The sequence below is a fragment of the Antennarius striatus genome, chromosome 7 (assembly GCF_040054535.1).
Source record: "Antennarius striatus isolate MH-2024 chromosome 7, ASM4005453v1, whole genome shotgun sequence".
In the NCBI taxonomy this organism is placed as follows: Eukaryota; Metazoa; Chordata; class Actinopteri; order Lophiiformes; family Antennariidae; genus Antennarius; species Antennarius striatus.
Genome location: NC_090782.1, coordinates 5,457,803 through 5,476,726, shown reverse-complemented (window position 1 = coordinate 5,476,726; position 18,924 = coordinate 5,457,803). Strand labels below are relative to the sequence as shown.

At 39.2% G+C, this 18,924-nt stretch overlaps 1 protein-coding gene across 1 annotated transcript in view; it reads right to left on the bottom strand.

Moving 5' to 3' along the window:
* Positions 1-18,924, bottom strand: part of scfd2 (sec1 family domain containing 2) — an 85,382-nt gene that overhangs the window by 3,627 nt on the left and 62,831 nt on the right. The window contains exons 6-8 of the mRNA XM_068319581.1: positions 9,084-9,229; positions 3,509-3,643; positions 951-1,070 (exon numbers count right to left, since the gene is read on the bottom strand). Of these exons, the coding sequence (XP_068175682.1) occupies positions 951-1,070; positions 3,509-3,643; positions 9,084-9,229 (401 nt within the window). The remainder of the gene's footprint in view (positions 1-950; positions 1,071-3,508; positions 3,644-9,083; positions 9,230-18,924) is intronic.

Here is an 18,924-nt window from a genome sequence, read left to right as displayed (position 1 = left end):
TTGTCATAGTGACTGAGTGCAAAGCTGCCATTTCTCTCATGTAAAATATGACACATATCTCTTGTAGTCCTCTTCGCGCCCCCTTCTCAACTGACTGTTTTGGGTGGTCATTTTCCATATTTGTGTCCACTCAACAAAATCTGTGGCCCCTGGATTAGCTTGACGGGTATAAGTGTGGGTTTGGGTTGGCAGGATGTTCTTCGTGTGCCATGATGACCCAGCAGCGGTCAGCAGTGTTTTCACATCACCTTATTGAATGTGGTCTGCTTTACTGAAACATTGATGGCACCAGATAGATCAGTTACTTTTACTGAACAAAAAACACAAAAAGGTGAGATGAGTTGATTGACATTGAGCTTGTACTGCTCATTGGAAACCAAATTTTAAGATTACAGGGGCATCCCAGCTTTGTAAAAACAGACACACGTGGGTCTTCATCTCAGAGCATTAGCCCAGCATGGTGGACAATTGTATTTCCATTACAAGAAGGCTATCAGTGCGTCTTTAACCGACAACACACTGCTGCTCCTGCATAAACCCGAAGCTAAAAAGCTAACATGGCGAAACACGAAAATGGAAAGGTGAACTATCATCACATTTCATCAAGTTAACTTTACATGAATATATCTTAAGCATTATTTAAATGTATGAAATATCATTTTGTTAATCTAAAAACCAACAACGCTACTTTTATTGACCATCTCCAATCTCAGGACAACTTCATGTCCTTTTCATAAATAACTAACTGCAACCAAAGTGACCTGAACTTGAAATTACAGTAACGTCTTCCATGGATTCATATTTTCTTATCAGCCCCACAGTCCTTTCACGAAGGACAATATTTACTAAATGAAAGGAGTGACAGAATACCAAACATACAAAGAAAGAGAAACTGAAAAGGTCACAAACTGAAGGCTGTAAAATCTAAACGCTGAATCTTGCCCACTCACCTGGGTCCCTGGTTTGTGCATGGCAACAGTCTCTCTGATGAGACGAAGCTCTGAGGGCGTGACTCCACCGACCAGGAAGAGGAAGAGCACGCTGTTGTCACTGGGATGTGGACGACTCACCTGGAGTTAAGATGAGACAGTGGGATTGTTCAGCGTTTTCTGGGCCTTTCTATATACGAGTTTGATAAACACCCCCTTCAGTCAGAAGGGTATTTAAACATTCCCCTCATTGGAGGCTGGACAGACCCTACGCAGTGTCATTTCAGTAACACCAATTGGGTTAGACTTTAAACAATGGATGTCTTCTTACCATACTTGTAGTTTGGCCGATGTGGACATGAAAGTAAACACAAACATGAACGCTGTCATGCAGACAAACCAACATCATGCCCAAGCCCTCGCATGTAAAAACGTGTTGTGTAGAAAAACAAACTGTCATTGAAAGATGTGGTCAAATCTGGGCGTTCCTGTTGTGATGTCTGTGACTGGCTCTGGAATAATGCCTCCGTGCCATTGGCTGGAGAGCTCTAGATACCACGCATCTGCTGCCTGTGAATGCTGACAATCATAGCTGCAGGGGGCGGCCCCGAGGCAGGGGAGACTGTACACGTGAAGCACCACGGGGCTGGGGAGGAGCATGTCAGGGATGATTCAACATGTGTTTTGTAAAGAAATGTGAGAACAAATGTTTTCTATGTGGGATTCAGTGTCAAGAAGGATTTTGTGACACCTCATGTCGGTCTACCATGTGCAAATAGATCGCACCACATGTTTGCTGGATGTGACAAACCGTTGTGGCTGCCAGTGTCTGCAGCATGTGTACTGACATGGGACAGGCAGGCAGGAGGGGATTATAAAGGTGTGGAAATGAGGCGTGAAATGTGACTGAGTGTGTGTAGGGAAAATGAAATGTTATTCTATGCCCTGGTAACAAATTAGAGAAGCTGCACACTCTTGTTTCTTTTTGGCATTTTTGTTTAAACACCAAGCTGCCGGTACAGAACTGCCTTTGTATCAGGATCATGATTACTGTAGACATTAAATAATCATATGTTTCAAGTCAGTGGATTTGAAACCTACTTTTTCCTGTCATGATCAGTAAACAAACAAAACAAGTATTCAGTTTGAACCATACTGAATTTATGGCACAAGTGTTTTATTATGAAGTACCATCAATGATCTAAGAAGTGGCCCTCTAAAATAAAAGCGCTTCTCCACAAACTCACCACACATCAAAGAAATGTGTCAATTATTCTTTTTATTGTTCTTCCTTGTTTTTTTTTTGTTTTTTGGACAAAATTGACCTACATGCTCACAGCCAGCTCAGATGAGACTGCTGGGTCATGGCCATGTCATCAAATCCTGATGTACCCATGAAAGGATTCTTTCATAAGAAAGATGACAGAGAGAACGTGTTCTTGGGGTCAGGCATCACCAAGTGTAATAGGTAAATAAACGGATTAATAATGTGTGTGTGTGTGGGGGGGAAACCATTAATACTTTAACTTGGCTTTTGGATTCATTGAATGTTAATCACTGAGCATCAGATGCCAACTCAGACAGGCACTATTTAGCTACAGTTTAATACGACGGTTAAAGCAGCAGTGTGAAAGCTGTCAGCTGCCCTTAATGCAGACTGAAGGGTCCTGTGTGGAAAACACAGGAGGGTCTGTGCTTCCAAACACAAATTGTATAGGGTTGTTTTAATTATATGAATGGTGCAAAAAGTGCTCCTATAGAAACCTCCAAGTTCATATTTATAGACTTAGTCTGTCAAAGTTCTTTCTTAATTTGTAGAAAACCAGGTCATGGTTACACAACCAGCCTAATCCCTACCCCCCCCACCTCCGTGGGTAATCATCAGAGTAAGCAGGTCCAGATGTGGGAGAGTCAGAGCATGGATGGTAATCTGCTCTGTGGTGGATATGCACTACCCACAAGCCCAAAAGTACACGACTGTTGGAAATATTTACATAACCCCAATGTACAGGTCTTTGTGTCTTCCCCGGATGATTTCATAACGTTGGATGTTTTTCTACAAAGTGAAAGTTAAGTAGAAGTGGAGGAGTACTGTACGTTCTAGCTAAATCAGTCCTTTAAAAACAAAAATAAAATAATGTAGGCTAAAAAAAGACAAAAACAAACTACACTGAGTCATGATTCATATTTATGAGTCTTTGCTGATGGAACAGCATTCAGCTGTTGTTCGCTTTTACACGCCTGACATGTCAAACATTCTCCGGTTCAGAAAAAGTGCTGAAGCCAATTTCCCTCATTACCGCTTTGCCTTTAACAAGCCTTTCATCCTCAACCTTCAAGCTATTGTTGCCTCATAGCTTCAGATGAACTAATAATCTGTGCATGAAGTTGGTATAAAAACAGATCTACTGTACTGTTTTCAGATTAATTTATAAATTTTATAATATTTTAATCACACCAAGATGAAGCAAAGAAAGAAATCAACTTTTTTGTCTACACAGAAAACTTGGCGACAATAGCAGTAAGGGGACGTGACAGATCTGACCCAGTTACATGCAAATGAGTGTGAGATGACTGACCTTCATGAACATGCTGAAGCCGGTCTTCAGCAGGTCTGTGAGGCCTCCTGACATGTACTCTATGTCTGGACATTCAGGCTTGTCAGGATGGAAGACTTCCTGTAGAATCTGCCGCAGGAGAGGACGATGGGTCGCCTTCAAAACGCCAAAAGAACCACTTGAATACGACAAACCCATAACACTCATGTTTTATTAATAGTGGTGTAAAGTACAAGTATAAACAATGGCTGTGTGGATATGTGTGTATAAATGTGATTGAAGAGCTGTTGGTGTGGTGTTTTCTATTAAGAGCCCTTCTTCTCTGTGTGTTTGTGTGAATGGACTGAGGTGAGAGAGTGTAGTTATAAACAGCTCAGCCCAACCGAACAAGCCGCTAACTTTATGAGTCACTTCAGGAAGAGGAGCTTTAACACTCCTGCACAGGATGAACAAATCTGTCAGATGGGTTGGAGGTGGTTAATTTAAGCACTTCGGCCTATTATGAGCGAGTGAAGGAGATGAATCAATGGTTCTGGGGTTCTTAGGCAGTCCTATCAGAAATTATAACAATGCACTCACAAAATTGAAAACTCCGATTGGATTATTGTTGTTGAACTGTTTGCATTTTAATCGAATTGCGGCCAACATTAGACTCCAGTATGGACAGTTCATTACCCCAAAATGATCCAAATGTGCAAAGAAGTCCCACATAGCACACAGTCATAATCAGGGAAACAATATCCTTGAAAATGTGTGCAACAGGTGATATTGTGTTGTAATAGATGGCAACAGGTGAATGTTCCTCCAGTTCCATCAATTGTCTGAAAAATTCACAAAGCCATATGCCACATCCTTCTACCTGATTACTTCACATTGTCCAAAGAAGATGAGCATCAGGAAGTCCTACACGGCTTACGAACAAAGTGTGCGGATGCGATTGATGGGAGACGTCATTGATCCTAAAGAAAACACTGCTACTTCAGTCCTCCTGCAGGAGGTGAACATCATCACCTCTGAGATCATCTACCCTCTAGATTTTGGTTTCATTTGCTAACCAGAGGTAGCCATTAGCTACAGGTTATATTACAATGTTTTAAATCAGTGATGCCATGTAAGATGATGATTAAGTGAAAAGTTCTAATCTGATGGTTCACACTGAGATGTTTTGTCGAAAGTCCAATCTGTATCTGACTGAGAACCACATGTAGAGAAGACCCAAATTGGAATTGGAAAGCATCAGCTTCTATGTGATTTGTGCCGTTCACATTACCTTGAAAAATCCATGAATGAGCAATATATTAAAAGGGTCACAGTTGGGTTTTTATATTTGTTCGAATCATGCTTGTTGGTCATATTAAATCAATGTTTTATGCACATTTGTACACTGGCCTAGGAATAAACACAGTACTTCATATATTCACAATCTTGAATGTATGAATGAATACACTCATGTACTTTTTTTGGTGTTTAACAACTGTTTAGAATACAATAATCAAATAGTAAAACATGATCAACTTTAATCTGCTAAAGCTCAACACATAAGCACTGTCAATGTGAGCATGTTGACGTGAATACTCCGTATTTACTAAGCACCACGTGACAGATCTGCCCACAGACTCGTGTTTTTCATGTCGCAGAGAAAAACCCACTGCAGTCTGGGGAATGCTGTGCTTTCATCAATGAAGCTGAATGTAGTTGTGCTAAGCCATAAACATATTAACGTGATCATGTGACATCAGCTTTTTCTCAAGGCAACAGCACCTGGCTCACATGGCTACCCAGTGTTCAAAGGCAACATGTGTTTCATCACACTTCTGGTCATTTACACAGCAAGAGCTGGAGTTTCAATAAAGTGTTCACATCTTTGAAGGAGCTGAACCCCAGAGCCTGGACCAAAGCTTTGCAAAATGCTTTCTAATATTCTTAAAAGCTGATCCTTGAAAAATGAAAAAGGGACTCAGCTCCCCCCCTCTCAGCTACCCAGAACAGAATGTACCATTTATAGACCTCAAAGCAAAAAATTCCAAACCATTCTTTCTCAGGGGAGTAAACTTCTCTGTCTCCGAGACCAATAAAGACCCAGATATAATTTGGCAAATCTTTATTGGAATACTCCAAACAGTCTTAAAATAGAAATAGTCTGAATATTTTCCAACACTGGATAACTTCTATTATTTTAGATGAGGCTAGTGTTAGTGACACATCATGGCTTTATGCCAAAGTGTGAGAGAGGTAAGGACCATAACCTTTCCTGTGGATGTTTACAAAGGAACATCTGAACTCTTTGGAGCGACTCTATCCACCAAACTGTGGATTCAAGCATTAAATATGCACATTCAAAACAATTTACTAATGCATCCAGGTGTTTCTACCCACAGGCATCCTCTCACTTCAATATGGAAATGTATCCCTAAGGAGCAGCCAAATCAGGCCTTGTGAAAACCCAGCTGTCCATGTTGTTTAAATGATGAAGTTTATGAAATAAAATACACCTCGACTTCACTGTTGCTCTGGTAGGATACCCTGCACAAATTATGCAGAAGGTAAACACATAAATGACTCACCTCAGGCTCAGGCGCACACATACGCAAGTACCAGTATTGCATGTACTGTATACACAAAATCAGTAGTAATGCATTATCCATTTTCATTAGCTACCCTTAAAAGCTAAAAGAAATGTCATTCAATCACCACCACCCTAACACCCACCTGATGAAAACATTATGAGATCTGGTCATATGATAATGCCAGTGATTAACCCTGTGAAGCCTGAAATATGAAATGATTGCCAGTACTTTAAAAAAAAAACTGGATTATAATATAAAAAGAAAAGAAATCAAACATCAATTTGCAAATGCTAGTTTAAAATTGTATAACATTTTGCTGTGTCCTGAATTTTTGTGCATGCAAAATGCAAATGCATGTGTCTGATTGTATACATCAGGTGTTTGGAAAAATAGAACCACACTTGTTATGTAAAGGTCTCAATAACTTTTATATAAAATGCAACACTCTTAAAATTCTGGGATTAAGCATTAATATGTACTTGTAAACAAATAAATAGATGCTGAGACTCAGTAGTGACTATAAGTTGCCTTAATACTTTCTGGACATGTGTTACAAGTTATACTTACTAATGAGTTTTTGACATAAGTTTGTGAATGAATTAATATTTCAAAACAACAACAGAGAGCAGAACAAGCTGGAATAAAATAATTTTGTCAAAATGAAAATCAACTTGTAGAGTACCTGTATGTGTTTTTCACATCCCTTAGAAGTGTAGCAATAAATTGTAGTCATTACTTGCAGTATGCTCTTTTTTCTGTTAATGATTTTTCATTCAGTGTTCAGCTGATTCTTTAAAGATAACTAAATATGTTATATTTTGTTTTCTTGTTAAGTAAATAAACCGGAGTGCGAACATTCAAATTTGTGGTTATATGGGAAGATATTTCTGTTGGATGCCTGGCAACATCACAGGGACCAGAAAAATAGGGTAGTGAGTTGTCTGATAAAAAAGGACAAATTATTCCTTTAAATAATTAATTAAATAAGGTCTACTCCTCACAATATCTTTATGTTAATACTTTGACTAGGAATGAAAAAAAAAAAGATCTTTTAGTTTTCACAGCCATTACACTTGAGGGTTGATTTATGATCATTCCTGTGTCTCAGTTCAACAGTATATATTTTGTTTGGTTATATGCTGTAACTCTCATTGCTTCACAATTCAAAAGACTGCATGGACATTCACTCCAAACAGTGATAGTGTTAAAGTGATTTGAAACAAATGTAAAAATGGGGGTCAACGGATGTACGACTCTTTATTCTGTTCAGCTACTCAGACAGAAATGCGTTCTCGTACAATTCTCATGCAGCTTTACAAAAATTACATGTAAGATGAAAAAAGTGATTATAACTGAGAAACAGAATGTGTCAAGGAGAAAGTGTCTTATTTATTAAAACAGTTCTATCTCTTACAAGGAGAGGATTTTTTTTTCTCGATCAGCCACCCTCTGAACTGAATAAGTCTCTTGGATGAGAGACTTCATGATGAGCGTCTTCAAGAACTTTCTTAATGTCCAGTGGATTGACTTAAACAGATTTTGGATTTTTTTTCTCTCCCTATGTTGGTTTGTTTGTCTGTAAGCAGTATTGCTAAAAAACAATGAATTGATTTTGAAACTTGTTTGGAAGGTTTGGCTCATTAAAGCAAGAACTTTATATCGTGTATCCAGATAAAGAGCTGAATCTAGGATGTTTGTTTGGCCCCATTAACATTGGAAGATTTTCAACTTTCAGTTCATTGAAACATAAGCTACCAAACGGATGTTTTGATAAAATTTGGTAGAAGGTTTGGACATTTTTAGAAAACTTTTTTTAACATGTAAATAATTCCTCTGGACATGGAGTTGAATTACTATGATTTGATGGAGCACTGGAGAAAGTGTGGGGTACCATCTATTTAAGTTGTTTGGTTTTATATATAAGATCTCTCATATAATTATCAACAAATTACTACTACATTTTGCTAATGGTTGGAGTTTGGGCCACGAAAGAGTTGATGGAAGTGATCTGGGTTGGGACACTGATTCAAAATGAAAAATTTCAGTCTGGAAAATCAAAATTTCTTGACAAATTAAAAACCTATGATCCCACTGAACCACTGCAGGACTAGAAGTCTTATTTTGTGTTTTCTGAAAAGAGAACTTGTTACATAACCTACAAGAGATAAGACTACAGTTAGAGTTTGTGACCTACGTCATCATCATGTCTGTATTACAAAGAAAAGCCCAACAAGAGGACATTTTGACCAACAGGTAATGATGTTATTGTTGGAGGGCAAGCTTGCTGGGAAAAGCTGATGTATTTGTGATGTTTCTCAAGAACAGTCAATAGCTGGTAGCTCTCACTGGGAAGACTTTTGGTTTTTGTGTGAGTGATGTTCGGGAGACACAAAGAACATACCAGAAAAAGACAATGAGATAAAGCTGAAGTCTCTGTTTTTGTCTCTATTTGGCCAGGGACATTAATGACTACCTCGGAAGAAGAAAGGGTCTTGACCTGTCATCAAGTAACCTTTAAACTCTTGATCTATGATTCTCTGAAGAAGCTACCTAATCACAATGATGTACAGCAGCACTGAAGCTGAACTATCAACTGTCTAGAAGAGGTAAGAGCCTTTCATAAGGACAAAGCCATCAGATAGTTACAGAGGCCACTCAGAGTTATGTAAGCTGTAAGAAAGGGATAAACTTATGAAGACGCTCTTCAAATGAATGTGACGCAACCTAGAGAGGAACAAAAATAATGAGGGTAAGAGGTCCCCACCTAAATCTGTACCAACAAAAAAACCCAAAAACAAAACAAACAAAAAACAAAACGATACCTTTGAAAATTTACGATTTATAATGCGTCTAGTATACAGCCACTTTTATTGGTGATGAGGAATGCTGTTTGATCTGTTGGATCTTATTTTTGAGGGTGCAATCAGTTCTAGTCCACCAAAAAGTGTGTGTGTGTGTGTGTGTGTGTGTGTGTGTGTGTGTGTGTGTGTGTGTGTGTGTGTGTGTGTGTGTGTGTGTGTGATTTAAACCTGGTGAACTCCATCACTGGCGGTGTACACGGTCCTCAGCTGCTTCAGGTGGTCTCTGGTGTGGCTCAAACCCCGGAGGGATTCGAACAAATCCTCCACAACTGAATGGACTCTGTCTGTGGTCAGTTCCTCTGGGGTTGAACATCCTAACAACATATAGTACATGGAAAACACGTATTAATACTTTCGCTTTGATGCTTATTCGAACTTGGTACATGATGTTTGCAAACTGAACACATTATCTCAAAACACACTGAAGACAGGGTTATACTTATACTACTGGAAAAAGAAGCTGTGCTGCTCTGGATTTTGTTTCGATGGAGAGAAGAAATTTGGTAAAACTTGAAATTTGGTTATAACGTGAAAGATGTGGAAGGCAGTCACGTGATACCGTACGCACATTCTATTGGCTGACGGCATCCGGAAGTGCGCTACGTTCTGTGAGTCTTGGACTTCCATGAGACACAAAAGTACTTTAAACAGTCGATGTTTCAAAACTGACCTGAGAAAAAAAAACCTTAACATGGAAACAGAATAATTGCATTTGGTCCAAATGACCAGGAAGATCTAGCAGGTTTCTTTGGGCGGGTAATTTTCTCAGCAGGGTGTACACTGAAACCAATTATCAAGGTAAACGCATGGCAGCAAGAGGACAAGAGCTCCTTTATTCAAGTAGAAAACACTGCTGGTTAATCAAAATCTAATGTTCCCTGCTCTGTAGAGGATTGCATAGGGGAGCAATGAACTGTCGTAGAACAAAATGTTTAGAGTTAAATGTAGAGGGAGAGAAGGATTCCATGAAACAAGCAAGAAGTGGGTGGTAAATTAAAATATATATTTTGAAGGTAAAGGGTAATCACACCAAATACCAACTTTTCTTCAATTTGCTCACTTAAAATTTTGTAAATCAATTAAAACTTTATTTTTCAAAGCATCGTGACATAACCTGTTCTTTTGATCTGTCCTTAAATAAATAAAAATTGGCTCAACTTGATTTGGTTAGAAAATAGACGACAAGCAAAGAGTTTTACAGCACAACCAGCAAACTATTTTTATTGGCCTACGTATGTACATCCTCCTTTGCTGCCCTGCATGCTGGGACTGGCATCAAGGGCAGTCAGTCAGTAAGAATCTCCCCCTCACACTGCTAAGGATGAAATATCTTTAGTTTACGAGGTAGCTGCCAATAAATATTAAGTATTGGAGTATTTATTCCAACTTGATGATATTGTGTGGACTTATAAAATCTGAACGATTATCATAACAATTTATCAAAATCTTCCATGCAATTATACTGAAAGATGAAAAAAAGCCACCCTCATGAAGTATAACATCACCAATCTAAGATAAGATAAGCAGCTGAAGATGAGATGATTGTGATCATCTTATCTAGAAGTAAATGGATGAATAGATGGATGGATGGATAACCCATTCATCAATAAACTGATGGGAGTGAGGCAGTCTGCAGAGAGTTGGCCTGATCATCTGGAACAATCCTGAGCTCAGTGTCTGGCCTGAGGGTACCTGGACACATCAACAGGAAGAGGTGAGATCACCCACCGATGTTGTGGTCAGTGGACAGCCCACTCTACTTCCTGAACAGCCTCTGCTTCTGAATACAAATAAACTGTTCTCAGAAAAACATTACAAGTTATACTTCCTAATGAGTTTTTGATTTGGCTACTAGGCCTGACTCAAAAGATTAAGAGTGATTTGCGCCACCATGAAATTTGTCATTCAACAAAGGAAAGTGAAAGGAAGCTCTTATTTCAAGATTATATAACAGCACATGAGCTCACATATTACAAAACCCAACTCTGAAAATGAAAGAAATGTCTGACATGAATAGATGACCGATACATGAATGCAAATGATATCGAACATTTACGCAGATATAGTAAAAATCTTCACTTTCCAAACTGATGCACTGACTCACTGTTAAACTGATTAAACTGACAGCCTCCCCCTAAACCGTTCTTCTCTGGTTATAAAGACATACCTTCAACAAGGAAAACTGACCTGCATAAATACTGCAGCTTAATCTTTATGAGATATATGTCTCGGAAAACTTCAATGTCTGCAGAATAAGATCAAATGCGCTAAGCAACTTGAGTGGGCCAAGTTTAATATCTTATTTTTGTTCATTGTACAGGATGTTTCCTTCCCATACGGCGGACATTAAATTTGACACGGTGAGTCTTTGTTTTGAGTTTGGCTTGAAGAATATAAAGTGTCTGGCCTGTAGATTTGCTCTACTTCACTGTATTGGCTGAGGTAAACTCAAGCAGGGCTATCTGACAGAACTGAGTGTGAAGACTCAGTCAGATGTGGGTCTTATCTTTCCAGACACTCACCGAGTAGAAAAGCAAAACAAACTACAACTGATGCTTGATTCTGAGGATTTATGCCACAAGATGAAAGAAAATGATAAGACATAAACATGCCATAAATTTAGAGAGTGAGTACAGTTAGCTGAGAATTGAATTGGTTAGGATATGCTATAAAACCTCGACAGGAAAGGTTGTGTGAATGTCTGAATTGCACGTCTGCAGTGAGAGTGTTGGTTGATTTGCTGCCAAAGCACACAGTGAAGACTTAGGACGTGGTCTGAGGGTAGCTGCAGACTGCACCCCCCCCCCCCCTAAATTAAATCTGTCGCTTGGTCGTTCATCATAACAATTCAGACCCTGAGAAGACGTAGGACTGTGACGAGAAGGCTTGGCTATGACGTTGAAAACCTGTGTCTCAATTCCTGTCACGCCACCCACTATCACGGCATCACACCCCATTTACAGCACCACACACTGTCTGATCACTCTCACGCAAACACGTGAGATGAATTCCAGTTTGCTCAAATTAAAGGCATTAAAATGCTTTTTTAATAGTCACCTGGCATCATATCATGTCTTTATGATTACCCCTTTGGCAAAGCTGATGGGAAATGATGAAGGCATGCATGCCACATGATTCCAAAGATCATCTTCATCTGCTGCATGCACGTGTATTTCTGTGTATGAGCTCCTGTGGAGCAGCCAACAACATGTCTGGGAAATTATCGAGTAATATCAAGGATTGACTCATCCCTGTACTGCTAACAGATAGATTGGGGGGAGTGGGAACACAGAGAATGTAGTTTGGTCTTGATATGACTAGCCAAGAGATGGATGACATGGGCTTTCTTCATTCGTTCCAACGGAGCCGGAGGTGAGCAATTATGACGAAGGGGGATGTGAGCACAAAGTACAACCTATGACGTTTATATATTGGAACCTTCCAATCGTGAATGAATGGACCGGGACAGGAATTTGAAAATTTTTTTTTAAAAAATGAAGGAGCACAAGGAAATGAAGGACTGAGGAGTGTGACGAAACAAAATCAAATTCAAAGGGGTCAGTTACTTTACCAGCTGTGACAATATAAACTCACGCAATAATCCTCGTAATATCAAAATGACACGACTCCTGTCTGGGATTTTCTTTCAAAATGCTCTAGTTCACTTCTGCTACTACTACTAAGATGGTGGCAAATTTAGAACTCTTTAGTGGACTTCCTCACGATCTATTTCCACAAGGTTTACGGTAGTGGTCATAGCTCCTCAGTGCCAGTAATGCTCAGCCCACTCCTGTTTACACTGTAAAGCCAAAAAAGTAAGAAATGGAGAGCTCTGTTGTTAAGTATGCATACAATGCCATTTTGGTGAATAGAGTGCAAACATCACTGCATACCTTTTCTTAACCACTGAACCCCATAAAAATTCTGCTTATCTTTCTGTATTATTTGATTATACCATACGGACCGTACAGATATTTCTGAGTACGGTAAAAAAACAAAACATTTCAGTGTACCCCCTGCAAGACAATTTTTGAAAACTCTATAATAGGATTAAACATATTATTATTTCCATTTTTTATTATTGTTTGTTCAAGTGCTTCAATAAATTTAAAGGGAAAGGTAAGTTTCCATTTAATCAGGACCCAGTCCAGACCAGCATCTGTTCCACTCCAGTGTCTTATTAGTTTGGGCATTTCAAAAGAGATAGCCTTTTAAGTTTGACAACAACAACCGCCCCTCCTCCACCCCTTTTATGGCTGACATAATTTATTTAAAGGAATGCAAGGTATTTTTTCCATTCCAAGAAAAATGTTCAATCGTTTTTTTCTTATCAACAAAAATTGTACCAAAATATCATCTGCATATAAGAGTAGTTTATTCTACCTGTTGTGCCTTATAGCTCTTTTTATTCTTGACTCTTTTCTGATCAACATGACTAATGGTTTTCAGACTGAACCTGCACTCCTGTTACTGTATACAGGCAAACCTCGGTTTCCAACCACAATTTGTTCCGGAAGGCTGTTCGTATACCGATTTGTTCGAATTCCAAATACATTTTTCTCATTACAAATAATGTAATGGGGCTGATGCTTAGGAGTCTCTAAGCATCAGCTCCAGTTTATGTTGCTCTGGAGGGTCGAACTAACTCCTCTCACTGCAGCGTGTAAAACAAGCAGCCGTCGTATTGCTGTCTGGTCCATATTAATAAGGCAGAATCACGCAGGTGAGTCTCGTGACGAGAAATTTGCGCAAGATCAAAACATAATGGCCATTTCCGGGTTCGAAATTTAAGTGGAGAAATAGAAAAAAATTGTGAATGACTATAAGTGTTGACTGCTGTGCAGCGTATCAGTAAACAAAGATTATAGATTAGATCCAGAAGCGAATTGTAATTAATTCGAATGCGCATAATCAGTTATCTCCAGTTTTTAGCCCGCGGCGGCTGTTTTGTCATTCAGTCACTTGTCAGCCATTACCATCACAACACTATTATGCTTACAGGAAGCCTCTACTGAAGAACATGAGGAACGATTTAACTGGGAAAACAGTCTGTTCCCTCGACAACTCTAAAAAGACTACAAAAACACACCATCTATGCCTGAAACCACCATCAGAATTAATCATCCCACATTTATCAGTGGAATGCAAGCAATGAGTCTATTTAAATATCACCGCTTATTTTGAACCGTGATCAAAAATTTTATTTTGCCCTGAGAACAGAATGAGAGTTGAATGAGAAGGAGAGACAAAGCAAAGTTTATCAGATTAAGTGATCCTGTGTGGAATGCTGGAAATAAAAAATCTCTCTGCTGATGCACCTCGGTATGAAGGAAGAGTGACAGCAGGTATCGTACAACTGCCCCTGTGAAACGATGCTAACTGTCACTATAGCAACCAGGCCTTTCTAGGTCAGGAGGAAATCACCCCTGTGTGATACTATAATGAGTCTTTCATAAGCATCTGCTTGAACATATACAGGGTTTGAAGCAGCTAGAATTTACCTAGAGCTACTTCACTGGGCTTTAAGTCATGTGAAGAGAATCAGTTGAAACAGACGCTGTACACTGGAATGCTTGAACTCAAACAAATATGGAAAAGAGTTCACATTAAATAATGATGATTTTAACAGCAGCAGGATAACAGGTTAATGTAGGCTATGATCAAACTTGACGGTAAGAATGCATATGCTCAAAAAGTTGTGTAAAGTCTTTCAAAGCTTCTCTATGTGCGGAAAATTGAAAACATGTCCTTGAGAAAACTAGTGGCTCATTACTATATTTATATCGTATACATCTATACCATTAGAATAAAACAAAACAGAGCAAACATTTGATGGTCAAGTTGGATTGCAGGACAAAGCAGAAGTATGTGTGAAAATTACTGCTGCATGGAATTCTGATCCTTATTTTTCTACCAGTGTTATTGGAAGGTGATGATAAAACGGATGACAAGTGTTTAACCAGTGGTTGGGTTAATATTCTGGAGGGATTAGTGCGCAGCTTTCTGTAGCCAGAATTTAAGGTGTTGAGAAGGAAACCCTCTTATTTTGGACCAGTACGATGTAAAAAAACATGTGAGTCTTCTCATCGGGCTACTACATATTTTATGTCACATTTTGGAATCTATGTCATATTTTGGGAGGGAAGTTTTTTTTGTGTGGATATACAGTAATCAAATTGATTTGAAATAAAACTGTGAAAGACGTAATTACAAAAAAAGTCACTTTCTTCCTTTGACTGTGCCTGTAGTGTTTAGCTTCATGGGAGAATTACAAGAGCAGAGAGAACAATACAGTATCATTATATGGAAGGAATTCTGAATTACTACACGTTACAGCTCCTCAAAGGCTGTTGACTCCTGAAACCAGACACCGAGTCAAGCATACCATAGCAAATGACAGCCGGTCGTTAGCTGGGTCTCTGTACACTAAGGCTGGATCCAAGGCTGTATAAATTCTGGTTTTAAGCCTTAATCTGTCCGCACTAGAGAGAAAACACAAGACCTGTTAATCTGGGCTGCTTCATACGTTTTTTATGGGTGTAGAACAATAGTCCACACACATACACGCACGCATGCACGCGGATCTTAAAAGTGTGGAATTAAAAAAATATGCCAAATATTTAATGACTATAAGGTTATCCTTGTAAACACAAGTGTAAACAAAGACAATTGGAGAAAAAACGAACTCCGTGACACCGTAACTCTTTGATTAGGATTTCAAATATTTACCATCGTCATCATCTGCATCATCTATCAGGCATGGACCCTACAAGACCTCTGAAGGTGTGCTGTGGTATCTGGCACCAAGATGTCAGCAGCAGATCCTTTAAGTCCGGTTGTGAGGTGGGGCCTCCATGGATTGGACTGGTTTGTGCAGCCCATCCCACAGATGCTCGATTGGAAGGGGATTTGGGAGGCCAAGTCAACGCTTTGAACTTGTGTTCCTCAAATTCCATTCCCTGTGTCCGTGATCCATGCCTAGTACTCACTTGCCCCTTATGGGTACCAACACTTTAGCCCCTGTCAGAGTCACTGTGTGTGCGTGCATTAACATACAAGACATATAAGTGGGGACAGTGACTTAAATCACAGGTAATGAATAATTTGATCATTTCCAGACATTACTTTCTCCATCTGAGAAACACGCATTAAAGAAAAGTAAATCTAGCACTTTTTGCAGGTATTAAACAACTGACAGCGATACTTTTTCATTCTTCCTACTGATTAAGTTATTGCACACAAAAGAGTCACATTTTCCCCTTTTCATTTCAAGTACAATGGATTCTCCCACACAATAGGGGATTTGTGATTGCAGTAGTGAACACAGAAATGAAAACTTTCATCATTGCAAAAGAGCATTACGTTCTGATGCTAATCCAGTGTTCACTCTTTGATATTGTTCCTCCTGTTATGTATTTTAACCTCACTTTTGTCTGCTATTACATACACTATCAGCCTTTCTCTTTGATGCACTGTAATTACAGTGTTGTGAATAGTGTTGTGTATTCATGTGTGTGTGAATGGTGATGTGTGCAATAATTACACACTGGTTACAGTGTGTCAAGCACAGTTTCGATGTAAATCAGTGTGATCTGGCACGCTGAAGCCCACTGACTCCAGACAGAAACAAAATTACAACTCTGCACGCAAGGCAACAGAGGTCCCCTCCTTCGCATGGGATGACGAGGGGGAGCGGGGCAGAAAGGGTGTGTGTGTGTGTGTGTGTGTGTGTGTGTGTGTGTGTGTAATGGTGGGATGTTAAACAAACATCTTTTCCACATTGGATCTTTGGCTGTCTGGCTGACTGGTATGTTAGCTCTCCTGTCTAATAAATTTCCGAGTACTTACATAACTCCATCCCAGTGCAACACCAGGTGCTTATCCTTATTTTTACATGAAAAAAAAAATCTTCACCAGATTGATTGGATGCAGAAAACAAGCTCTGCATACAAACATGCACTCATAATGCAGTATGTGTGTGTGTGTGCATAATAAAACTGGAATTATTTTCTTGCCATTGTATGCACTTGCACACCTGTCACAATTTATATCCATGCCGGCTAAGACTTACATAATATTATACATGTAATGAGTAGATTTAACAACAAAAAGGTACTGACTGTCGTGAAATGAAAACTGTCACTATGTGTTCCCTTATAGGCTATGGAGTTTTGTGTGGAAATAAAAATCATCTGAAGCTCAAAATGTGCAACACCTATGAGCTTGTTTATAACTGCTGCTGTTTGTGTTACTCCCAAACGTTCCTGCACTCATGTGAAAGAATGTCATTAGTCACAAATTTCTTTGCAAGGCCACAGAAAAGGAGAGACGGGGCTTGTTCCTGGAATTGTGTTCACATAGAGTTGGTTCTGGTTCTTCCAACACTGATAGTAACACACTCAGAAGCAGTCTCACTAATTCAGTGTTCCACCACGATGTGAACTATGTCACCCTGTCTTGTCTGTTCCCTGTAGTGTTGAATATTGACCAGAAAAGTGCTCTTGATGAACCTTATTATGTAACAGTGAAGCTGACATGTGATCTTTTGGATATTAAATATCATCAGTTTGCCGTCCTGTGTAATCAAAGTTTAAAGAATTTCCCTTGAGGTACTACCGATATACTAACTTCACAAGAATGGGACATAGGAGCATACAGACAAGCCAGAAACATAATGCTCTGGGCCACAGCCATCACCAGGGCAGATTCAAGAAATATAAAACACAAAAACACTCAGAGAATGCAAAGCTCTGCCAATGACTTATAATTAAATCTCAACAATCTTAGAATTCTTTACATCTGTGTCAGAACATAATCACACCAACTAGAATGTAGAAAGGGATTCCTGCACATTGTCTTGACTTGCCTGCATTGTGACATTTCTATACCTGACCTTCATCGGGGGAACTGATTTCATTTCAAATTGTCTCTTCTTACAGACAATCAAACGACTAGGCCGACAAATAAAAAGTGATGACATCACCTTCTCCACTGCATGTTGGCAGACGTAATTAATAAGGTTAGAAAAACTGAGTGAAACAAAGTGTGAATCAAGCACTCAAAGCTAACTGATATGGAACCCATTTTTAAATCAGGTTGATAAAACACACGGAAAAAGTTCCTTATGAAAATTTCTGAAAAGTTCACCAGGAGTCACAGAAAAGAGGTCACCTCTTCTCAGGCATCTCAGTATTGTATTTGACCTGTATGTGCACAGAAAGCCATATAGCTTTAAAAGACAGGTAATTCAAATCAAACTGTTTGGTTAGATGATTTCGGCAGAGCCAAAGTCCTGATGTAAACAACTAAACATTAGTCACCTCTGTGAGCTGTGCATTGACATGCTGTGTCTGAAGAGTACTGTGGTGATTTCATTATAAAAAAAAAAACCCTTTAAAACGTCCACACCGCATGAAGATATTGAAATCAAAATCACACCGCAGAGATCACTTACGTGCTCAGCTGTGTATCGATGCTCCAAAAACACTGTTTGTAGGTCAGGTGAAAATTTCATACTGAATGTCAGCTGGAATGAAATAATAGTGGGGGTTGTTTGATGATGGATTTGATTTCTGTGAGCTGCTGCAATCCAAAAAAAAGTAAAAAAAAAAAAAAAGTTAGCTTCCAAGTTGTGTATGAAATAAATGACAGGAGAACATTTTCTAACAAGACAATGCTCCAGCAGCAAAACACACAGACATGGTGAGTGGTGTTCACTGTGTGTGATGCATCTGGTGATGACCGGTTCAATACCCGTATAGACCAAAACTTTTGGAGTGTGAACTGACGATGCCAGTTTATTTCTTGAGCACTGCTGAGGTGAAGGCACAGTCCCCTTACAAGTTGCTCATTGGGCACACCACGAAGGAGCTGCCCATCGCCCTACATCTCACTATTGCGTGCTTAGAGGCCCCGTGTGTGTGTTCGAGGGCCTGTACACATACACACTGACATATTTAGAGTGTGAATAGAATGAGAGTGGAAAAATAATTTTCTCAAGGGGTCATTA